The sequence below is a fragment of the Chinchilla lanigera genome, unplaced genomic scaffold, assembly GCF_000276665.1.
Source record: "Chinchilla lanigera isolate Chin_1 unplaced genomic scaffold, ChiLan1.0 scaffold00134, whole genome shotgun sequence".
Taxonomy (NCBI): domain Eukaryota; kingdom Metazoa; phylum Chordata; class Mammalia; order Rodentia; family Chinchillidae; genus Chinchilla; species Chinchilla lanigera.
The window spans coordinates 1,273,307-1,300,010 of NW_004955535.1; the positions used below are offsets into that span (position 1 = coordinate 1,273,307).

The 26,704-nt window shown below is 34.3% G+C and overlaps 1 protein-coding gene across 1 annotated transcript in view; it reads left to right on the forward strand.

Moving 5' to 3' along the window:
• Nucleotides 1-9,777: 9,777 nt before the first annotated feature.
• The window catches only part of Dmd (dystrophin), a 2,013,932-nt gene continuing 1,997,005 nt past the window's right edge, over nt 9,778-26,704 (forward strand). The window contains exon 1 of the mRNA XM_013507710.1: nt 9,778-10,247. Within this exon, the coding sequence (XP_013363164.1) occupies nt 10,217-10,247 (31 nt within the window). The 5' untranslated portion in view covers nt 9,778-10,216. The remainder of the gene's footprint in view (nt 10,248-26,704) is intronic.

Below are 26,704 nucleotides of genomic sequence, written 5' to 3' on the forward strand. Positions count from 1 at the left end.
TATACATATGCTTTCCATTTTCATATATATCTTTTTAAATCTGCACAAATATAAGATCCTGAACACTTTTGTTCTGAAGCATTTCAAGTAAGGTAGATACTTTCTGTAATACCATTAGAAGTATACTGGAAATACGAAAACACAAACTATTTACACTACAAAACACTTTCTTAAAATCACAGTATAATAAAATACGATTCGATGAGCTAAATGTAGGAAGAATATACTGCTATTTGTTGAAAACTCAACAGGGTAAAAATGTTAATCTTCCAGAAATGTATGTATAATCCTAATTCAGTACTTTCAAATGCCAAAAATATACTTTTGACACAGATATGTAGACTCATTTTTAGAGCAGATTATTGTAAAAAGTATATTGTAAGCCACAGGACTGAGAATTTCCAAAATATTGTTTATAAAGAGTAATAAAAATGTGAACAATATCTCTACTTAATGCTTAGGCTTACATTATAGCTACAGTAATTAAGGTGGTGTGGTCCTGGCAAAAGCATAGGCACATAAATCAATAGGACCATACTGCTGTCCCTGACATAGACTCACACAAATTTCCCCAACTCATTTTTGACAAAGGTCCAAGACTAAGTCAGTAGAGTAGTGATAGTATTTTCAGCAAATGGTGCTGGTGCAATTGGCAATGAATAAGAAAAAAATATATTGTCATACCTTGCACAAAATCAGTTCAAAATGAGTCATAGATTTAAATGTAAATAAAAAAATGTGATTACAAGTTCAGAATAAAAACTTTGAGAAATTAATGGCACCATGCTTGGTTAAGAGAATTTAGGACTGATACCAAAAATACTATCCTTAAAATTAAAAAATTCAATGCATTGGAATTTTTAAAAATTTAACACTTTTGATTTATAAATACCCAATTAAGAGGATGAAAAGACAAACTAAATACTGAAAGAAAATATTTGCAAAACATGTGATTTAAAGGACTCATATCTAGAATATATAATGAGCTCTCAAAACTTAGAAGTGAAAACCAAACTATCCAATTAGAAAATGAATAAAAAATATGAATAGACACTTCACTGGCAAGTATATTCAGAAGAAAGGTGGAAATGGGGAATTAATAGTCAATGTACATAATATTTCACTTAAATAAGATTGAATTCTAGAGATCTTCTCAACAGCACTCTGTAGTCATTAATACTGTGGTGCATACTTAATAAAGTGTTAAGGAGGTAGTTCTCATGTAAAGTGTTATTACCAGAGTACTATGAAATTTTTTTATAGAGTACATTCAGGGGAAGGAGAGAAGGTGGCCACCTAGGGGAATACACCAATAGTCAGAGTCCCAGAATTGGTGCTTGAGAAATTCATTTACCCTAAGATAAGGGCAAGAAATAAATTATAATATGGGAGGATAAAATTAAAGAAAATCCAGATGGATTAAAATCTAGTGTTTAACAGGTGTGTGAGGGGGAAGGTGACCACTCCAATTCATGGTACCTCACCCCCTCACTACACATATTGTATAGACCATCTTGGGAGAGGACTGGACTGTGGATGGGAACTAGCTTTTCAATGGTGGCATGGTTGATAGAATAGATTCACAATCTCTACCCTCCACACCAGGCATGATGAAGTAAGACATATTTGAATCAGGGATCCAAAGAACCTGAAAACAGAATGGGGCAGAAAAAATTACAGTGCACCCATGCACCCACCTACTGTAAAAAGTAAGATAGTGCTCCAGTGCCAGAGACCAGCAGGATGCAACTGGTTCTTATGAAAAAGAAAGTAGCACACCAGTGCTGGTGGTCAGCATGACTCTGGAGAGAGAGAAGGTTTCCCTGACATACACACAAAAATTAGTCACCCATTACTACCACTACATCCAATGGGAGTACTATAAGTGGACTATTCAGCAACCTAAGTTCAACTGTTGGCAGGCTCCCATGGGGAGTGGGGAAGGGAGGGATAACTCCTAGCTTGGCACTACAGAGGGCAGGAAAAAATAGTTCTTAGACAAATATGCCAAAGAAAGTCAGAGCAAAGCAAGAACAGAGTGGGCACTCTTCTCTTTCTCCAAACACTGGAAAGGCCTGAGATGGCTTGAAGTTCTGCTCATTGCCCTACACTGGCAAAGAGGCACACTCAGCCCGACCTGGGAGCAGCACAGCTTTTGCAGAGTGGCCTGAGATAGGTAGATATCTGTGGTCAGGGAGATAGTATGTGATACTTGGGCTTGTGACTTTTTGGCCATATATTATGCAAGGAAAGCCTGTGGAGGGAAGTCACAGAGATGTCCAAAATGTTTAACCTCCAGAACCAGAGGCGATTTGATCCACAGATGTTTACAAAGGTCGTGTCTGCAACATGGTTTGTAATCAGGACACAAGTTCAGAGGGAACAACATCCCTCAAGACTTACAGTCAATAGTTGTCTTGCTTAGAGAGGGAAACTCAGATGCTTGAAATCAGCGAAGGTCACCAGTGTGGAGGAAGTTGTGTGAAAGCTCTGGGTTAATGAAATAACAACTATGTGAAGTGACAGGGTCCAACCTGATTAAATTGAATAGGTTGAAGAGGTGAACAATACCTCTGGACAAATAAAGTCAGTAACACATCACAGCAAAACAAAACCTAGCTAAAGAGATCCTCATATCTAAAACAAAATTTCTTCACTCTATTTCACCTCAATCCTCAGCACATGTGCACGCACGTGCACACACACACACACACACACACACACAGAAATGTGAAAAAACAAGGCAACAAAATGCCCACAAAGATACTCAAATCTCCCAAAGCAGACTCAAGGGGCACCAATGGAGAGGAAAGCAAATACTCCATAGTTGAGCTGTAGGAAATGATTAAAAAAGAAGCAACAAAATACTCCAGATTCTAAGAGGACATGATCCTCACAAAATAGTTGTTCTATTCCACAAACTGACCAATGTGGTTATAGAAAAAACAAATAAAAAATTGAAAGAGCTGACCAAAACTGTTCAATACATGAATGACCACTTTACCACATAAATAGACTCTATGAAAAGGTGCCAATCAGAAATCCCAGGGATATAGTATTGTATAGAATTTATAAACAGCAGAAATGACCAATATGAAAATATGACTTTAGTTATTGAGAACAAAATGGAAATACTTTAGAACTTACTCTGAAAAACTTTAAAATACTTTGAGTTGATGAAGCTAAGAAGCTTAACTTAAAGCCAATTGAAATTAGATAGAAATTAGAAGATAGCACAGAAGAAATACACAATCTGTTTATAGAAATCATAGCATAAAATTTTTGAAGTATGGGAAAACAACATACAGGTAAACAATCCTTATAGAACACCAAATAAATATGATAAAAAAGAAGCTCTTCACAACACATCATAGTCAAAATCCCAGAAGTCCAACAAAAAGACTCTTAAAGGCTGTCAGAGGAAAGCAAAAAATCACTTGTAAAGGTAAACCCATTAGGATTACAGCAGACTGTTCAACACAAACTTTAAAGGAAAGGATCTTGGAGTGAAGTGTTTCAAGCACTAAAAAATACTAACTTCTAACCAAGACTAATATATCTTGCAAAGTTATATTGCAAAATTGATGGAGAAATACGCATTTCATGACAAAGAACAACTAAAGAGATAGATGAACACCAAATAGAACTCCAAAAAATAACTCAAGAGTATCATAGGCAGAGACAACAAAGCCAAGAAAGCCAAAAAGTCTGATAGAATGGATACATCAAACAAGACAAGTAGTTAAATAAAAAGGAAAAATAGAGGCATCAACAACATAAAAATAACACAAAGAATAAGTCAATATCTTTCAGAAATAACATTCGATGTAAATGGTTTCAGGTCCCCAGTTAAAAAACACAGACTAGAAAACCAGATCATAAAACAAAATGTAATGGTTTGTTGCATTCAAGAGATTCATCTAATCCAAAAATGAAATTCACAGGCTAAAAACCAAAGGATGGAAAAGAGCATTCCATGAAGCAGGACACTGAAAGCAAGCAAGGGTAGCAATTTCATTCTCAAAATAAATTCAAGCTAAAAGATGATCAGAAGAGGCAAAGACCATCACTACATATTAGTAAAGAGAACAATTCAACAGGTAAAAATAAGTCTAAACATATGTGCACTTCATATTGGGCCAGCTAACTTCATGAAGCAAATGTTGCTGGAAATAAAAGATCAAATAAACACCAAAGCAGTCAGAGTGGGTGACATCAATGTCCCACTCTCACAAATATATTAACTAAACAAAAAAAAATAACAAATATCAGAGCTGATCCACACTTTCATACAGCTTCATTTAATAGATATCTAAAGAATGTTCTACCCTACTACAATTACAAAATAATACATATTTTCTGAACAGTACAAGGAAATTTCTCCAAAATGACCACATGTTAGTTCATAAAGCCTGCTCAAATAAAAAAATAAAGAGGCTGGGGGATATGGCTTAGTGGCACAGTACCTGCCTGTCAAGTTCAAGGTCCTGAGATTGATCCCCGGTATAAATTAATTAATTAATTAATAGTAAAGTATTGAAATCATCCTATGTATCTTATCAGATCATAGTGCTTTGCCACTAGAAAACAACTGCAGAAGAAACAAGAGAAATTTTACAAATACCTGGCCATTGACAAAGACACTTTTGAATGCACAGTCACAAGAATTAAAAAAGAAATTAAACAATTCCTAGAATCAATGATAATTCTAGTAGAGCATAATACAACCTATGAAACTCAATGAAACCTGTCCTAAGTGGGAAACTTAATGCTTTGAATGCTTTTATTAGAAAAGCAAAATGAATTCAAATAAATAACATAATGATACAGCTCAAGAAACTAGAAGAACAAGAACAGTCCAAACTCACAGCTAGTACAAGGAGAGAAATCTTAAAAAGCAAAGCAGAAATTAATGAAATCGTAACTGAAAATGGAAAATGGAAAAGCAATGAGTAAAAGATGGTTCTTTGGAAGAATAAACAAAATAAACAAATCCTCAGCCAAACTTACCAAAGGAGGTGAAGAAAAGACCCAAATCAACATGATTACAGTGAAAAAAGGCAATCACAGGAGACATTTTTAAAGATTAAAAGATCATTAGTAATTACTAAGAAAAAATGTACTCAAACAAATTAGACAATCTTTTTTTTTTTTTTCAAATTAGACAATCTTGAGGAAAACGGATAGATTCTTAGACAAATATGTTACCAAAACTGGACAAGACATAAAAAGGCAGAACAATCCAGTAACTTTTACTGAAGTTGGGCAATAATAAAAGACAAAAACAATATTACAAACAGAGAAAAGCCCTGGACACTGCTGAAGAACTTTACTGTTGAATTTTGCAAGACTCTTAGAGAAGATATAACACAAATACTTCACAAACCCTTTAATGAAATGAAAAAGGATGGAGTGCTTCCAAATTCACTCATGCAATCTAGCATTACTCTGATTCCAAAACAAGGTCTCAACTAAAAGAAAACTACAGGGCAACCTATTTAGTGAACATAGAAGCAAATATTCTTGACTAGATGCTTTCAAATAGAATGCAACAAATCTTCCAAAAGATTATATATCATGGCCAAATAGATATCGTCCTAGGCATGCAAGGATGGTTCAACATATGGAAAGCAATAAATGTAATACACTGTATAAACAAAAGGTATAACAAAATTCACATGATTATATCAAACAACTCAGAGAAACCCATTGACAATTCCAACATCTACTCATGATAAAAACTCTGAAGAAAATAAGTATAGAAAGACCATATCTGAATCCAATAAAAATCCGTTTAGGACAAACCAATAGCCTACATAATACTAAACAGGCAAAAGCTGAAAACTTTGGCACTAAAATCAGCAACAAAGAATGTCCATTATCACCACTCTTGTTCAATATGGTACTCAAAACATTAGGTAGAGAAATTAGGCAAGAGAAAGAAATAAAAGGAAGATGTACAGGCAAGGAAGGAGTCAAATTATAATTATTTGCAAATGGCACCATCCTTTATGTAGAAGATCTAAAAAATTCAAAAACTAGATATTATGATAATAACCAAATTCACCAATGTATCAGGATACAAAATCAACACAAATTTCCATAGCTTTCCCGTATACCAATAATAAAATACCTGAGAAAGAAATTAACACAAGACCCTCCACACTAACATCAAAAAAGTAAATGTTTTGCAGGTAACATAACGAAGAAAGTGAAAGAAATTTGCATGAAAACTACAATACTCTGAATAAGGAGATCCAAAAGGACCTTAGAAAATGGAAAGACATCTCCTATTCCTGGGTAGGCAGAACCAACACTGGCAAGATGGACAAGCTCCCAAAACTGATACATAGATTTAATGCAATTGCAATCAAATTATCAGCAACAATCCACACAGAATTAGAGAAAATCCTAAAACTCCTATGGAATGAGAAGAGACCCAGAACAGCATAAGCAATCCTCGGTAACAGAGTTAAAGCAGGAGGCATCACGATCCCAGATGTCAAGTTACACTACAAAGTTGCAGTGATTTAAAACACTATTTTGAAAAAAAAAAAAGCAAAAAACACAAAAAAAAACAAAAAAACACTATTTTGCCAGCATAAAATCAAACATGTAGAGCAATGGAACAGAATATAGAATAAAGCAACAGCCCCAGACACATTCAACCATCCTATCTTTTACAAAGGGGCCAAAAACATATGCTGAGGAAAATATGACTTCTTCAGCAAATGGTACTGGGACAATTGGCTATTTACATGCAAAAGATTGAAGTGTAACCCTTATCTCTCATCATGTACTAAACTAAAATCAAAATGGTTCAAATATCTAAACATTAAATTAGAAATAACTGGCTGCAAGGTAAAAATCTTGAAGTCATGAGCACAGGCAAGGACTTTCTGAACAGAACCCAAGTTGCATATAAAATAACATCAAGAAGAAACAAATGGGATTTTATGAAACTAACAAGCTTTTGTGCAACAAAGGAAACAACAGAGTGAAGAGACAGCTTGTATAACAGAAAAATATTTTCACCTATAACTCAGACAGAGGCCGAATATCTAAAATATGCAATCAAAAAATTAAACCCCCAAACATAAAAGACCCACTTAAAAATAAGGAGCAACTGAAATTAATAGACGCTTCTCAGAAGAATTAGAAGAAATGGCCAATAAATACATGAAAACATGTGCAACATTGCTAATCATTAGACAAATGCAAATTAAAACAACGCTCAGATTCCATCTTACTCCAGGAGAATGGCTATCATGAAGAAATCAAGTAATATCAATTGGTGGTAAGGCTTCGGGGAAAAAGGAGCACTTCTTTTTTTTGTTTGTTTTTGGGTTTTTCTCCGGTACCAGGAACCGAACTCACGACCTTGCGCTTGCCAAGCAGGCGCTTTTGCCGCTGAGCTAAATCCCCAGCCCAAGGAGCACTTCTTTATTTCTGGGAACCTAAATTAGTACAACGACTGTGGAAATGAATATGCAGATTCCTCAAAAAGCCAAAAATAGAAATTTCATCTGACCCAGTCATTGCCCTACTAGGTATTAAAGACATCATATTACAATGACACAGGCGTATCTATGTTTGTAGCAGCACAACTCATAATAGCTAAAGTTTGAAAGTGGCCTCTACATACGTCAATAGATGAACAGATAAAGAAAATGCAGGATTTATGCACAGCGGAGTACTACTGTGAAATGAACAATAAATTTGAGTCATTTATAGGAAATTGGATGTACCTGGAATTCATAATGTTAAGTGAAATGTCAGATACACAACCTTGAGTAGCATATGGTTTCTCTTATGTGAGAAACTTGAAGTATAAATAAAGAGCAGAATAAAAGATGGACAGTAGGAAAAAAGGAGACAGATCTTTTGCAAATGGTAAGAAGACCAAGAGATGGAAGCGGGAGTGGACATAAAAAAAGGTAAAGATATGTCATGCATATGGACCAACAGCCCACAATGAATGTATTCATTATGTACTGCAAACGGGTACTAAACATGGAGCTGAAATACCACCATTTAATGATCTATTCATTTAAGCTATTTATACAATCTATATAAAAAATATTTAAAAATAGAAAGCGTACATTCAAAGAGCAAACAAACATAATGACAGATGTTTGTTATCCTTAGCTGTTAAGAAAATTCATATTAATAGTGTTGTAATATAGCCCTACGTGGTTAAGACTAAAGAAAATATAAAATTAAGAACACCAAATTCTGATGAGAAGTTGGAAATCCATATCACTCATATATTGCTGGTGGATATGCAACAGTGCACTTTCTTTGGAAAATATCTAGACAATGCATTTCAAAAATTAACTGTACACTGGTTATTAGGTCCAGTGATTACACTTGGGCATTAATCCAAAGAATGAAAGAAAAAAGCTGTGCATGCTTTTCAGTTTTATTTGTACTAGCCAAAGTAGGAGAACAGAGTGTCCGGCAGAAAAATAAATGGTTAAACAAATCATAATGTATTCCAAACATGATGCACTATTCACAATAAAAAGGTACAGTGTATTGAGGACAACTTGAATGGAACTTGAGGACGCAATGCTGAGTGGGAAAGTCAGTCTGAAAAGGTCACAAACTGAATGACTCCATTTATCTAGCATTCTTGATGTGACCAAAGTTAGAGCAATGGAGAACAAGTGAACGGGTGCCAGACTTTCAGGATGATTGGGTAGGATGATTAGCGTGACTGTGCAGCCATAGCATGATGAATGTCTGCATGGTGATGGAGTAGATTTATATCTTTAGTGAGGTTCGGTTCCACAAATCTGTACTTACAACAAAATCACATACATGCATTATATCAATGTCTGTTTCCTAGTGTAATTATTAAGGTAAACATATAGTAAGAGACAAGATGTCATTTATCCTATTGTTATCTATTATATATTTCTATTCCAAGCAATTAAATGCATGACAATAGAAAAATGAATATGTCACTTTAAGAAATGAGAGTAAATACACTCAAGTATTTTTTAGCAGTGAGTATTATAATCACAAGAGGACTATCTTTGCAAAAGTGTTATTACTGTAGTGTTTTTATAAATAGTAAGATCACGTGTTGCATGATAATATTATAAGGAAGATGAAAAGGGTTTTCACTGGCAAAAGATAATCTACAAACATAGTGAATGACCTATCATACCTGTCTTCATTTAATGCATAAAAAAACCTATTTTGAGAATAATTAAATGGTCATTAATTCAATGTCTGAAAGAACAGTCTTAATAATCAGTACCAAAGAAACTGAAAAGTAGTAATCTGTTAGTATAGCAGTTTTATCATAACCCATAACTGAAATTAAGCATTTTTGGAGGATTTCTTTCTTCCCTTATGAATGTTCTTTGTTTTAACAGAAAACTTACCCTATGAGACCTACTTACATACTACCTTCCAAACTCAGCTGCTACATTTTTCTGCTGCTGCTTTTATTCATACTGTTGGCCTCATGAATACAGGACTTTTGACTGGATCTCAAGGGTAAAAATTAACTCTGGTAGAGAGCAGCTACCTAACAATTGCATAGATATTCTCAGCATTTCTTTTTGTTCAGGAGGATGAAAGTTTTCCTCTTTTAGGGAAGAGAAAAAGAGAAAGGCACTTAATAGTTAATTCTGGATCAGGATTTTCTGCTGTGTTGTTTTGGAAATTTACATAAAAATGACAGAAAATGTTATTCCAGTTTTGTACTAAAGAGTTTTTGTGTTTAGAGGACCTGAAGAGCAAGTACGATGTCCACTGTGCTGTTCTGGTTAGAATGTTAATCAGAACACAGCTGAGCATTATTTGAATTCACAGGGCTTGCCATGCTGGAAGCACAACCTTATATGTAGTGTCCATGGACAGTCCTATTATGGGAAACCAACTTGAGAGAAAAGGCAGGCTACTTGCTTGTGCGCAGGTCCTGGAATTTGAAATATCCAGAGGCCTCTACAGAATCCTGGCATCAGTTACTATGTTGACTCACTCAGTGTTGGGATCAGTCACTTTCCCCCTACAGGACTCAGATTTTGGAGGCAATTGGCTTCAGAGACAAACAAATAGGAAAAACTGGTGTTATTTTTTTTCAAGGCTGCTGAAATTTATTGGTTTCTCATCGTACCTCGGCCTACTGGAGCAGTAAAGTTGGGAGAAATTTTTACCAAGAATTTTATTGTTGCCTTGATATATACATTTTGTCTTACAAATGCTTTGGTGGGAAGAAGTAGAGGACTGTTGTAAGTACAAAGTAACTAAAACTATCTTTAACCGTAGCATAACTTTTAGTTTGTGACAAGTTCACTAATTTGACAGCTTAATTTAAATTACCACACTATTTTACTAATAAAATAAATGTTGTCTTTTCCATAGTTTATAATACATATTTGTATATATATTTACATGTATATATTTCTCACTGGGGTAACTTGAATAGACATGAGGAACAGTTGAGTTTGTTTCTTTGCAACAGAAAAAAGCACATCTCTCTTGTTTAAAAAACACTAAAATAATATAATATGCATTACTAGCTTGGAGTACATGGAACAGAATATTTTGATTGCTGTAAAGTTCTTTGTGGATGAGTTATTATTTTGATTCATACTTGTATGTCTAGTAACGTTTACATGTAGGATAATGACATGATAGATATTCTCAGTGAATTAGTTGCTGTGTAGGATTGACCAGGATGCTGGAATGATAGAAAAAAGTTATCTGGCATCTCCTAGGGAAATATGAAAAAGAAAACAATTCTGATGGATTAATGACAAATTCAATTTTATTGATAAAGATTCAATTGCAAAGCTCCTTTCTCATGTCTAGTATTTTGAGTGTTCTTCAATAGAGCATGTCATGAGAATTCTTTTACGATATGATCTGTGCTGGTAAATACCTGGAAAGTCTCTTGTTGAGAGAACAACATAAAAACTTGAGACTTCTAATCATATTCTGTAATAAGGTCACCATAGTATTTCATGCCTTTCATATTCCAGTATTTTGCGAAGGCTTTAGAGTTAGGCTTTCATATAAAAATGAAGGTATTGTGTTTATTTTTAAGGAAGCCATATGACTAATAACTAAAAGTTGTAATAGAAAAGTCACATTAGTGTGTAGCCTAAAGTGATAGGTGAAGAGGATTATCTTTTTTCCCCTATTTTTGACTTGATTATAGTTAACTAAAATAGACATAAGGGCAATGCCTATAATTAAGTATGAAAAAAATAAACCTCTCCAAATAGGTAATACTTCTCAAATTATAGAAAAAAAAGTCAAAATTTACTTCCAGGAGTATTTGTATAAACCAGTTAATACACACACACAAATATTGACTGAGTTAATGTATATATGTATTAGAAATATATATATAGAGAGAGGGAGTGATCCTTCCAGAAATGTCTTTAGTGATCCTTACTATTGCTTTCTTTTTTGGTTTTCGGAGACAGGGTCTTGCATTGTAGTTAAACTTCTCTTAAAAAAAAAAAAAAAAAAAAAAAAAAAAGACCTCTTGAACCCACTATGTAGTCTAGGCTGGCCTGGAACTCACAGTGATCCTCCTGCCTCAGCTTCCCAAGTACTGGGATTATAGGTGTGTGCCACCACACCTGGATCACTATTCCTTTCTAATTGGAAAACTTCCTTTTCCTACCATTACAAAAATACACATGTACAAATATATATATATATGTGTGTGTGTGTGTATATTTATTGTAATGCAAACATGCAATATACATACCCATTTTAAATTGCTATTTCTGTTTCTTATAATCATTAATTTATAAATACTATCAACATCACATTATTGAAACTTTGCTGTATAAAATTAAAATCATATGCTAGTGTATAGAACAATTTTCAAAGAATATCAAAGATGCAATTAGGGAATAAAGCAAGGTGAACATATTCTGCTCTGTGGTTGGTATTTAAATAAGCTTTAAAAGTTTTAGAATTTGAAGAAAGCTAATCTGTTTTTGAGACATCCTCCATAAGACTTTATTAAAGTATATTTTAATACCATCAAATAATGCTTATACAACATGCTCATGGGTTTAATGAAGATAATATCATGGTTATATTATATATTTTTTGCAATTTAACAACATACTACCAGTTGGATATTTTGACATTTAAATCAAGTTTTAAAACTGCCTTAAGTTGAATAACTTGAAAAATTATGTCTAGTTGTTTTCTAACTAAAATAATTCTCATTAAAAAGAGAATCACTGTGTTAACATGTAGTGTATTGTTTACTTTTAAATTATTTGAATAATGTATTGAGAATTGCACACATTTCATTCAGATATTTTGCATGATCTAATTCATCTTGTGGTCTAACAAAGTCATCTTTTAGAGTTTAATTTGCAGTGTCTTATAAGGGCATTGTAATTATGACATTGCTGTTCTAAACAGATTATACTTTTTTAACATAAGCTTTAGTTTTCTCTTGCATGCTATATCATTATAAAAATACAATAGAGTCTGCCATATAGATGTTACTCTTTTTAAAAGATTACAAAGCATTTTGTGCAAATTTTAATTTATTTAAGAAATAAGGGTGGTACTTGACACTATTCCAACTGGAGAGTACTAAAATACAAGTTGATACTTTGAGCAAAGATAGTAGTACAGCTACTTTTTTTTTCTTGTAGTATTAATTTGTCTTAATTGTAGCTCATGTCTTTTGCTACATGCTCCAGGTGAAACGAATTGTCAAGTTTTTAGTCATTTGTGTGGTTTAATAAAAGATTGGAAACCTCCTTGTTTTGGAAAAGTCAAGTGTTTTTTATATTCTATTTTATGTTTCATCTTGGCTTTATCTTAAAGCAAAGTGATTCCCAAACTTGCTCTCCTCTCTAAATTTCTATAGTACTGCCTTACTTTGTTATGCAATATTCATTTTATTTTCATTAAATTATATTCATTGCAAACAGCATTTTGATGTAAATATACATTTGATATATGAATATACACATACATTAAAACATCTGAACGCTGTTTCCTAAGACAGATTTAAAATTAAGTGGAAACGAATCTATCCTAAAGTAAAATAACTTTCTTTTTGTGTCTTTTCAAAATTTTCTATTTTAAGCGTATATTATCTTTTATGGAACTGATAAGACAAACAAATGTCTCCTGATCAACAAAATATAGTCATGAGCAAAGGAGCAAACTCAGGATGCATGGGGTCTGAGATGATGCAATTGGAGGAACCCTTATTTAATATAAAATTACAAATATGAGTGAAATAGAGAACTTTGGAATGGTGTATATAAGTAACACTTTAATATTTTCACGGAATATCATCTCTGTTTGGGAAATTTGTTGTGGTTGAATGTTCTCCTAGTTGCATTTTAAAATAGAACTGATGCTAGTAATATTTCTTTAACACCTGTATTATCTCAAAGACAGCCTTTCAACGCAGATTAGAAAGTTAAAATAACTTATAATGGTAGGAATTTGATATTTCTGCCTTTCATTCTGAAAAGATGCATTGATTAAAATGATGTCAAACTCAGTTAATGGAGGCAGTAAGTACAATTATTTCAGATATAAGGGGTATGTAATTTGAAGCGAAGCCACGTCACAATGACAAGGAATAATGAAGAACTTGGTTTATTTTTATACAGTACATTCAGGTTTTGATTGGATTCAGAAGCAATGGTTTTCTATCTCATGAAGTCCTGCTGTAGTCATAGATTTGTGTTCTGTTATAAAGGTATTTATTTCATATTGGAAAGTTTTGTTAGGAAGGTCAGATGATGTAGTGTGGGAAATAAGAGGGTTTTTTTAATTGAGTACAACTAACTTTCATAGCAGAATTTCATGAAAATATTTCTCTGTGGAGAATGTGCTCAATGCAACATACTGATCTTCAACAAACAAACAAGCAAATAAACACAGTGTTCTCCATGTTTTCCCAGTTTTAAAACATCTATTAATTGAACATCTTTGAGGTTTTGCATTATAAAGTACTAGAGCATCTTTAACATTCCAAAGTTTCATTTTAATACAAAGATGAAAGTTAAAATTGCAATCCAGTGTGATAGTTTAATATATTTCCATCTTTGGATGGGTTTGCCTACTCGTGTCACATATAGAATTGTTCCTGAACTCTTTGTGAAGTTTCAAGTTCCCTCTACTTAATCTTAAAAGTGAACATGTCTTCCAGAGATTTCTATATCCTTTATTAAATGGAGGAGTAACTATGTATCATTCATCTGTGAAGTATAGTCTCAAGATAAGAATGTAAAATGATGTGTATTCCTCTTTGAGAAATGTTTTAAGTCCAGTCTTGACAACTTAGTGAGATTCTGTCTCAAGAGAAAATAAGAAGGATGGGGGATGTAGAACAGTAGTACAGAGCTTGCCTAATATGTACAAAACCTCGGATTCCATCCCCACTACTACTTATATTATTTCCCCCGGATAATACAGCATATTATAATATTAAATGTTCCTTAACAAATCAAATGGCTCCTTCCTTCAGAGATCATAAAATACTTTAACATCAAAGACATAGTCTCTCTCCTCATTTATGATTAGTGCCCTGAAAATGCTAAAACAAACAAAAATTTTTGGCTCTTATGTTTTAAGGGAATCTGAAATTTCTCAAGGATAACTTCCAGTGGACACTAAGCACATGAAGATGAGGAAAGGAAATGAATGTAGGGGCTCATATTTAAAAGAATCTGCATCTCAGGCCAGTACAGTCTGTACCTCATGCCAACTAATTAAATCAAGTGGCAGTACTCCCTCTTCCATAGCTCATGGCTTCCACCTCGGCTGCCATTTTATGAAAGAATTCCCAACCACATCTCTGCTCAAACTTTGTCTTAGTCTGATATCACTCAATCAAAATATCTGAGAGTTTCCATAGATGAAGGTAACACAATATAATTTTCTAGAGTTCTACAATTGTTAAACTCAGCATTATATAATACAGATAATATTAAGCCCTAAATAACAAGTGTTCCCAGCAGTCAGAATTGAATTTAGAAATCAATTTCTTCTTCTTCCTCCTTGATTATCTTTTGCCTTCTGCCTCAGTGCCTCACTTTCACTCTGTAATTATGCACCCCATTCGTCACTAATGGAAAGTGGGAGAAAATAGACAATTATCCTTTAACTGAAATGAAACTATCATTTCTCTGGTTTGCTGATAAAATGTCACTGCGGTTGTTGTACTTGTTGTTTTTAAATGCTGCTTCCAGATTGTTAATTCAATATTTTGATTTCATATAATTTTAAGGAATTAATGTGCCATCAATTTTAAATTTTAAATAATGATGTATCAGTTTTGAAACCTGGAATATATAGAGAGAGCCAGTTTAACATATTTAGTCTTAAGTTCCTGTTTAAGGAAAAATTATGAAAAAACTTTGCTTCTATTTTAATTACTGTGTTTTAATTTGTAAGTTTTGTCTATTTATTTTAAGTAGTGTGCCTGTTTTACTGAATATGGCGAATATTAAATGCATTATTACAGCTACTATTTACCAACAGAGGATTTAGGTAGGCAAATGAGTTTTGTAAAGAGTCAACATGATTTTTTTAAAAACAGATTTTTGAATTGCTATGCTTTGGGGATATGTTTAATAAATACTAAAACCGTACAGAAGTATAGCAGCAAAGAACACACATACGTTAAAATAACAGTCTTTTGTCAATTTACCTTCAACTTTTAGATGTATTTTCTTTCCATGCCCACGGAAGTTTGGACTGTTTAAAAGAGCAGTGTTAATGAAGCACAATTAGCATTATAGTGTGTTATGTCTTTCCAGTTGTGGAAAAATATGGGAGTTACCCTTTAATGTTTTCACCCTTTTCTTGGCTTTTGTTTTGTTTTAAATTTTTCTCTGCTCTTCTGTTCTGTTTTTGGCCAAGAATGTCACAGAATCAAGACTATAAAAGGGCATAAACATCAGTAGCTTTTTGCTCATTCTTGGCACCCGTCTCTATTTGCACACAACTTGTCTCCTCCTTTATCAGATTACAGTAGCAATAATACCTTAGCCCAAGTGCTGACTTAAAAGGCAAAGGAATCGGCACCATGTTACAAGTGCAGAATTTAGCCTGGGAAACTCATGTAAGGATAAATGATAGGAGTATGGAAGAAAAGGCTCATAGAGTCAGGACTGCACACATATTTTAATTGAAGGAAAGTTGAGCAATTGCTTTTCATATTGATGCTTACGATGGCTGCATTATAAATAAGTGACAAAGTGGGAAAATATTATTAACATTTTTGGAAAAGTAAAAATATATCTGTGAAAGTGATGAATCCCAGTAGCTAACATGTATTAGAAAATAGCTTAAAAATAAAGGGCAAATTAGACTCAAAAGAGTATAACCAGTTGCAAAGCAATGTGGCTTGTTGGTGGTTAACAGAAAGAACTTACGGGGAGCTCAGACAGCTGGAGAATCCTGATTTAGTAGAGGCTGAAGGGCAGGGCAAGAGCCATGTGAACAGCTGCTGAAGAGCTAGAGGATTCCTTTGGATTAGGTGTACACACCCGTCTCTAATGGGCTGTGTCAGAGAGCACGAAGTATTATCAAAGGGGTTCACTTTGGTGAAGCCTCTGGCCGTTGCAGTGTTTTATTTAACTACCTGGAAACAGAGTTGCTCTCAAAATAAATCCAGAAGTGAAAGTATCAAAAGAAGCAGCTCCATCAAATTTGTATTGGGTGATTTTGAATGACCATTATCTAAAGAGAAACTTATAGTGGACAAATTTGTTATGCCTTCATTTATTACCCGTTTATCAGATACATACTGAATACCAAGTTGTGTTAGGTAATGTAGCATTTTCCAGAGATAATGTTCTGAACCAGCAAATTCATAGAAATTAACGTTTAGGGGACCATGTGCCACTAAATGTGATCATAATTTGAATAGCATTTGGAATGACAAATATAGAATAAAGCACACATTGTTACAGGAATATATTATAATAATAACACCTAGTCTTAGTAATTCAAGAGGTATTCCTGAGAAAATGATAGTCAAAAGAAAACGGGGGAAGGGGAAAAGTTTTCCAAGGGAGAACTGCAGACAAAAATGTCCCTGTCACAGGGAACATTTGTAGCAGCAGAACTTGATATGAAGGAAAAGCAATAAAGGACAGTTTCTCCAGAGAATAGTGAGTGAGAGAAAGTGTGAAGCAGTCCTGCAATTTTAAGGTTAGGCACAGGTCCAAACATCTAGTGCCTTGAAGGTCATGGGAATTATTTTTTCTTTATTTTCTGGGTTTCAGGTAGAGCTGTGATATGAATGTGTGTGTGTGTGTGTGTGTGTGTGTGTGTGTGTGTGTGTGTTTAAAGACAGCACTATATGATTAAGAAGGGACTAGGAAGTGCTAAGGTAGATGAGGGCCTAACAGTCTGAAGTTACTCTGATAGCTCACCCAGGAGCAGAAAGTTTAAATAGAATGGCAGTACTTCAGAGAAAAATAGTGAGTATGCAAGTTTTACCTATGAAATAGAATCATCAGTAACTCATGTTGAATTGTCGGCAGTGTCCTCCATAATAGATAAGTTGAGTATATCGTGGTGCCATTTACAGGGAAAGGGTGGAAGGGAAGCTGGAGCAATGGAAAGATATGGTTGTAGATGCTAACCTTTTTATGGAGGTGTGAGAATTGTGGATATGAGGATCTGAAGCCTGGAAATGAAATCATTAATGGGGATTTAAATGTATGAGGCACGGAATGGATGAGAGCAGCCAGAAAGATTAGAGCGTGAAGAGAAAGAGGTCAGGAATTCAATAAGGAAGACAGAGCACTCTAAAAATAATCAGAGAAAGAAGCATGTAGTAGAGAGATAAAAGCATAAACAAAATGCCATTTCTGTGAAAAGGGCTGCTCCTCTCAATCTCCAGTTTAATGACTCTGTGAGCGAGGATTTCGGTCTCCACACCAGGTGTCTTGGTTTCCAGTCTCTGTCATCTATTTGCCTCTTATTTCTTCTTCTGCATTGCTATTTCAGAGAGATATCACCAAGTGTTGCCTTAGTAGAAAAGCTTTAATAAATATTGAAATTGTATAATATATTCCATTTTCTCCTGTACTCTGCACTTCCTAAAAATACCTTCTTCGGAAACCCCATTTCAACTTACTACAGTATACTGAAATGAGCCTTCCGTGTAAAACATTTATCATAGTCTGAACTTCAATTGCTCAGGGTTGTTAAGTAATATGAAAAATCATCCTTTAGAGAATACGGAATTGCATAGATATGACAAGGTAAGTTTGCACTTTATTTAATGCTATTTTAGTTAATATAGATGCTTATTGGAGAAATGTCTAAAAGTTCTTGAGAATCATTAGTAGAATTGATTATTCTTAAATCTGCAAAAATGGTGGAAATACTTAGAAAACATTGATTATTCAGTTTAAATATAACCAGAACCATAGTGGAGAGGTGGAAAGCATTTGAGTAATTGAAATTTAGTCATGGATGAATATAATGTACTTATCTGTAGCTTTGGGGGAAATAGGACTAGACAGAATATTAATAGGATATTGAGCAACTTTTTTACCTTTAGGTTTTTACTTGCTTATAACTAAACATTGTTGAACACCTGCTTTGTTCTCTTTGCCTTTTGAGGTTAAAATACTGTTAAGTCAGAGGAGAACAGACACATCCATACACATATGACTACTATAAAAAGTAAAGAAAGTTATAAATATGGTACAAATCAACATAAAGGGTAGCTTATGATTAGTGCAATTATGGAAGTTTTCATTGACTATGCAGCTTGTGCTAAATAGCACATGCTTCTCTGAATACATCACATGTATCTTGGTTAATTCTTATATCATCTCTAGGAGGTAGGGGAATATAATCTTCTGCATTTAACAAACGAAGATTTGAAGGTGCAGGAAGGTTAAGCAATGTACCTAAGGTAGCTCAGCTCACATGTGACAGAGTTGGGATTCCAAAAGTTGCACAGTGACAGTCGAATTAAAGGTCCCTAAGCAATGAGTTAGCACAACCTCTCAGATTTGATAGAATCTAGAGAGTGTAAACTAAAACATAAAATGGGAAAAATCATGGTAGCTTCCGTAAAGAACTAGGCATATTTTACTGCGAATGTTCTTTAAGAAAATTCATAAAACTTTTTTATATGTTTGTTCCAACACTGGAGACCTTGGCACATTATATTTTCTTAGATAAAAACTGAGATGTCCTGAATAACCTCACAGTTCTCTCTAGCTCTCCTCAGGGAACTTTCTATGATGTAATGTGTATAGTCAACTTGCTTGGTCATTTTATTGTTATTTTAGGCTTTTTGTTATACGAACCTGAAAAAGATCAAAGAACGAACTACCCCAATGAGTTCATAATCTAGTACAGCTAATTCTCCACAGTGGACCAACTAGTTACTGGTTCTGATTTTATGTCAGTGGTACAACATGAACAGAAAACAGAACTGGGCCTACATCAATATAATTTACAACTATAAAACTAATCCATGTAGGTTACTATGATATTTAATGTAATGATAAACACTATTTTGAAAAGTACTTAATATAAACCATAGTGTATTTAAATTACTACTACAACTACTATTAGTGTTTTACATAGACAAATTAACATTTCTTTTGGTTTACTTCACATTAGTTAAGTGTTGTATGTATTAGTATACATGTACGTAACATATACCACACAATTTTAGAGTGTACCAGTAATACAAGGTGTGAGCATTAGGCTGTGAAGCACACAACACTATTATAGTTAAGAAGTGCAAATCCTACACAACAGTGGCAACACTGGTTTTTCCATAAAAATGCTTTCATGACGGTGTGGTAAATGAAATGCCTTAGCTCATGCATGCCAATATTTCTAGAGTGCATATACTTCTCTTTCTTTCTGTGGTGAAAAAGCACACTCATAAACATATGCACATATTACCTAGAAATTAACTGATTTATATGTAAACATATTTGGCCTTATTTAAATTTATAAAGTTTGTAAAAGCATGACATGTGTTAAAAAAAATACAGAGATGTCAATTCTTCCATTTAGAAAAGGTAAAGAACACTATAACACACTTATGAGAAAAGCTCAACACTTTATTACATCCAAATCTGATTCTCCAAGTATAATAGCCAATTTTAGTTCAATGTGTTATTTTATCTGTTAGTCATATTAAGTATTATTGGTAACAATATTAGTGGTTCTTGTTTCTGTATCTTTTTAAGAAAATATCATTATAAATTCTATTCTGGTGAAACAAAATATACTAATCTTCCAATTTACATACATCACTTGGAATAAATACTGATTCTCTTTTTTTCCCCTTAAAATGTAATGATTCCTATTCAAGCTTCACCCTGCTGAGTTCAAGTGAAGTAGAAAAATTTCAAGTCAGTAAAACCAATGAGCAATATATCCTTTGTGCCTTTCTTTTTAAAATTAAGTTCATTGGCACATTTTAAATATACATATTGATTACTTTCATCATAGGGACATTATACCTGCACATGACTATGTCAGTTCCTCTTTTTTGTTTTCCCATTTCCTTATCCTCCCTTCAATCCTTCTTACCCCCCTTATTTACAAAAGCTTTGTTTCCCTTTTTCTTTCTTTTCTTGTGTTTTTTCTCTTCCTTCATTTCCCCCTTCCCCCTCACCAGTTCTCCTTCCTAAATGAACATTGTCTTCCTATTTTGTAATATCTAATATATAATCTAGTTGTTATTTACATTTTTGGTATCTCACATCAGAGAAACAATGTTATATTTACATATGTGTGTTTGATTTATTTCACTTAAGAGTATGATATCAAGGTCCATTCATTTAACTAGCAATGTCTCAAGTTTATCCTTATTTATGGCTGAATAATACTCCATTGTGTAAAAAACCCGTATCTTTTTTATCCATTCATCAATTTCCAACTGTGCTTAATACTGACCACTCTCCTTTCTCAGGAGCATTCCTTGGAGATCAGAACAGTGTGCATTCCTGGTTTTGTTCCCATTGTTGAGGCAGGAATATTTTGAGTGCTTGGGAATCAGTCCTAGCATGATTTTCTGATCTCTTCCTTGGCCATTTTACCCAGGTCCATGGCATTATTAATATCTAAATGCAGATAGCTAACAAAGTTTTACCTTTAAGGCAGTTTTCTCCTGTTAATTCCAGAACTGCAATACACTTGCTTGGTTTTCTTATCCTTTTTTAAAATTAATTTTATTGTTACACTTTGATGTAGACAATGATCACACTTATCATAGGGAATGTCTACCTGTTATTAATGTATCTTGATTCTTTTTCCCCTCCCGTCCTTTCACCTTGAGGCCATACTTTTAAGTGAAGCAAATTGGACACACATCTTTAAATATCACATTGTTTCTCTTGTATAAGAAACCAAAAGGTAAATAAGGACCAAATTGTAGAGTAGATACTGAGATATAGCAAGAAAATATTCAAATTAGAAGGAGAGCAAAGGATGGGGAAGGGGAAAAGGAAGGAATGAAAAAGAAAAGAGAATAGAAGGAAAAATAGAAACAAAGACATTTTCATTTTTATGTGACAGAGATACCTCCATGTAAGTGCTCAACTCAGAATTTTCTCTACAACTCATCAAGCCTGATAATTGCCCACAGTTCTATTTACCACTGAATGGCTTTTTACTTCACCCAGTTTCACAAACCAGAAACCTATTTCATCATTGAAACTCACTTTTTTCTTGCCAATGACCGTCGGTTTTATCTTGCAATATCTTTTCATCCATTTCTCTGTCTTCTCTATTACCCTAATCAATCTAGTTTTCATCACTAGGAATTCAGTAGCCCTTTCTGTTCTAGCATCTCGGATTGTCCTTTTCCTCATTCCCTATAACTCATTATCTAAAATGTGTTCTATCACTTTGAGGCTTCTAACATCCATCCATGTAACCACTTCAATGCCTTCTATTGGTAACTAAGAAGCTGAAGAATAAACAAAAAATATGATTTCAAAGGCCTTTTGTTCCCATCTTATCTCCCACCATGCTTCCTCTGCCTCATCACCTTACTGCCTGTTTGCCTATTACTTCAAAAGACCCTGGTTCTTTCTGGCCCAGGACTTTTGTACATGGTCTCCTAGTTGCCTAGAGCTCCCCAACCCCTCTGTTTTTGCCTGGATAATAACCATATTGCATTCACAAGCTTACCTTTGGTACATGTCAGAATTCCCTGAGTAGATCAAATTTCCCCACTATGTAACATCCCTCCATAGCACATATGTGTATGTGTGAGTAATTAATACTTGTCACTAAGCAGCTGTGGGAATTTCCTGGAATCCAGAGTCCCCAGCTTGTCATCTTCCCCATTGTTCTGCCATCAGGCACATATTTGGCTTCTTAGTAAATATTTTTAGTTTGCTAGTTTTTAATACCACAGTGACATAAATAATTAGTGCCATTTATATATGCTAATATTTACAATACTTATTATAATTTTTTGCTTCTGTGAATATTTTCTACGACAACAGAGATTCCTCTGTTCTGGTTGAAACTTAAAATATATGAATAAACAATGAAGATTTGTTTTCCATCCATTAAGTTTTTCCCATCTTTGATTCATCATACTACTGTTCACTCCGAAGTTTTCTGGTTCTTGCTTTTATTCTGCACTATGTTTACCCAATGTATTTTTTCTTTCCTTCATTATTTTTTTAAACTCTCAAGGGACTAGTATGTAGAATTTACAAAGACCCCTCAAAAACAAGTGCTGAGAACAAAAATAATCTGATTAGAAAATGAAGAAAAGACCTAAATGGACATGTCACTGAAAGAGGACTTAAGGATGACAAAGAAGTACATAAAACAATGTTCAATATTATTATCCTTGGAATTGGGTGGTGGTGGTGCACACCTGTAATCCCAGCACTTGCGTGGTTGAGGCAGGAAGATTACAAATTTGAGGCCAGCCTGGAGTACACAGCGAGACCTTGTTTCAAGAAACAAAACAAGAAAAAAAAACTTGGCAGCTATTAAATAAATGCAAGTTAAAACTATGAGTTTTCACTATATCAGAATGATTAACTTTAAAAAGAAAAGGGTAGCAAAGGGAGGGTAATAAGGAAGATGGTTATGATCAAAATATGTTGTATGCATGTATGAAAATATATTGAACCACAGAAACACTAAAAGCTGACAAGGATACTGTAAAATTTGGTCTCTTAATATATTCCTAGTGGGAATGTAAAGTACTCAAGCCATTCTAGAAAATAATTTGGAAATTAAAATTAATCATTCAATCACCTTATGATATAACACATGTACTCTTCTTGGTCATTTATCTAAGAAAATGGAAATTTGTTCACACAGAAAGCTATATAAAAATGTCATAAACAGAACTTGCAAACAGCTCAAATATTCATAAACTTTTAACAAATTGTGATGTCTGCATACCTTGAAATACTATGCAGCAGTAAAAGTGAATAAACTACTGATACTATTTACAATTTGTTTGGATCTCAAGGGCACCATGCTGAGTGAAAAAATCTCAAAATGTTACATAGTAGTTTTACTTTTATAGCACATTATTGTAGTAAAATTATACATATTATGAATAAATTATTGGTTGCCATGAGTGAGGAATAGAGAAGGGATTGCTGTGTATAGTGGTACCATGATGAAAGACCTTCTCTGTATCTTAATTTTGGTGTGTGTTGCATAAGACTACAGTTGAAATAGTTGTGCAGAACTATATGTACAAGCACAGAGATGCATGAGTACATGTGTGTCTAGTAAAACCTGTATAAACTCTGGATTATATGGATAATATTCTAGCTTTGTCATTGAAATATAGTTCGCTATACACAGTGTCAGCACGGAAGATGGTAAACTGAAGTGTGTACAACGTGCCCTTGTATATTTCTTTGCAGCTTTCTATGAATCTATAATTATTACAGACATGTCCAGGCCACCATTACACCATTAACAAGGCTTCCATGTCCTAAAAACTATTGCTTTACTATCAGACCTAATCAAGGGATAAGTCTTATAAATTAAAAGTCCATCACTCAGGTCAAAGGATGGTTTAATGCCAATGCACTAAAAAGCAATCCACAGCTATTATTTGGAAGCATGCATCACTTATTGAACAAAATGTCATAGTGATTTAGGCTATGTTCATGTGTTCTACTTTATAATGCATTGCGTTTTAAGTTGTTTATGACCAAAGAGCCTCTGAGGGAAAAGCAAGCATTTTAGAAATTATGGTGGTCCATAGGTAACTGGACAAAATCTGAAATTAACTTGTGTTTTAACCTGACATCAGATTCTAGGCCAAGTAACCCTGGACAAGCTAATACACTATTTATTGAGTGCTTACCTTTTGTCTGGGTTTTAGCTGACCATATCTGCTACTGTCTTCCAAGACAAATTAGGAAAAAAAATGTTACTTTTTAAGGTTACTTACTGTTGGCCTTGAGTGAGGATATAAGAAATTGCTTGGTGATTTATAGATAGAAAGCCCTTTAGGACCTCATCGCAGTCCAGAGGAGTCCATATTTGTAATCCCAGGGAAAAGTCATTGGAATTCCAATAAATAATTTTATTCTACCATTTCCAGTGTAATCCACGGTGAGAATAAAGACACTAAGGCGTGTTTCTAGTTGTGGAGAGCCACGGGGTTACTAAGACCAGCTAGAATATTGGCTAACTGGAACAAAGGCCTCCACTCAGGGCCAAACCCAGGTTATATTAATTCATGAAGAGGGGGTGGCCTGGGGATGAGTGACTGTGCGAGTGGCAGGAAACATGTGAGTGCCTTGAGGTGGGCTAGGTAGGAGGCCTGAAATCACCTCTGCAATATGCAGAGAGAGGGGCTGGGGATTTAGCTCAGTGGCACAGCACCTGCCTGGCAAGCGCAAGATCATGAGTTCGATTCCTGGTACCGGAAAAAAACCAAAGCAAAACAAAAATATGCAGAGAGAAAGATATGCACAAAGAATAATCTGCATATTGCACATCACAGATTAAGGCAGTATCTAGTGTTTTGAGGTCGGCGATTCAGTTTTGATGTGTAATCATCATGCCCTGAGATGTCACTGCCTCTTCCTTGAAGCTCAATCTCAGTAGACAGGGTGATGTCTCTGGGCCTAGCTCACACACACTACTTGGTAGCTGTAGGCGGGGCATCATTGTCCTGTTCATTGCTTCAAAGCCTACACATTAGCACCTCAGCTAGACTCATTTGCATTGCTTAAAGCCAGTTGAGGGGTTAAAGAAATATTCTAGCCAGCTCTGTACATATCAATACATGGAGGAAGGGCCAAATGCTCTTCTTTCAAGGAAAGTCATTCAGGTGGTCTTTCTCAGTGACTCTCAAAGTGTTGAGAACAATTTTTGTTGCTTATAATAACATTATCACAAAAAGCTAACTTATCTAGCTCCAAAGTATAAATATACATTTTAGATAACAAGTTTTAGCTAATCTTTGACTGGATGTTTGTGTGTGTGTATGAATAGTCTCATTACTTTTAATCTGGTCTTGAACAAATCTATCCCTGTCATTGCAGCACCAGTCATGCTTCTGCCAACACAAGTCAGATTTTGTGCCTCTAACTTGCCATCTATTAGAGGATCTTATAGCTGCTAGATAAAACGGAAGACTGTAATCCACAAGGCCTTTTACAATACGCCATACTTCATTCTCTCCCCTGTTTATCTTCTATTCTCTACCATGAACGCTTTCCTGTACGCTTAAAATTGCAGTACTTGTGATTTCCCAAATAAATACCTTAGTTTCACATCTATGACTTATTCTTATTCTAACAGTGTTTTCGTAAAACCACTATCACCATATATATTCCACCAAAGACTTCTATTCCTTGTTTTAATATTTGCTTATAGAATATTGTTTAAAAGCATAGCTGGGTATTTAAGGTCAGAATATGGTGCTCTTGATAACTGTTCTTATTGCGCGTTCACTGCAGCTAATCCCATGGAAGAAATTATATTCTCTATTGTCACTTTTAAGTTGCTTCAAGGCTTTTCACTCACAGCCTGACGTTTTTTACAGGATGCAGTCTTGTTTCTAAGTAGATACCTTGTGATCAACAGCTTGTAGGCACACAAGTGAATGATTAAAAGCCACAATGCCTAACTGTGGTTCAATTATCATACTATTATGTATTTGAAACCTGAGCATCATCCAGACTGAAAAGGGTTATTTCTAATACTGAACACTAGCATGTATTATTTTATTTTATTCACACATTTGTTTTCTGTTTTTTTTCCCTTAATCTCAAAGTAAATGTGTCAATTTTAAAAAAGAACTGCAATTTGTGCTGAATTGTGTAATGAGTTAAAAACCTGAGATATCTTTGGAGATATCAAATTTGCATGAATTGATAGAGAAGCAGGGAAGGTAGAAATTGGGAGAATCCTTTTTGTTCCACACACCAGGACTGCTTTCTTTAAGGCAGACTCAAAGGTCCCCCTATTGAGTATCTGAGGGCAGCTTTTCAAGACAGTGACTAGTTAGCTTGGACTACCTTAAAGACAAGTTTGCTTGTGTTGGAGTTAATGTTGGAGGTTCCCTAAAGGAGACTTAGAACAGAATGTCCAATCCAGAGAGTATTCTGTTTCAGATAGTTACTTTCCTTAGCTCATTTTCCACCCTGAAGCCTGGCTACAAGGATTGGAAATCCTTCATCTGTGTTAAACTGGGATAGAATTCACTTATAAAAGGAAAGTTAGTTGCTGG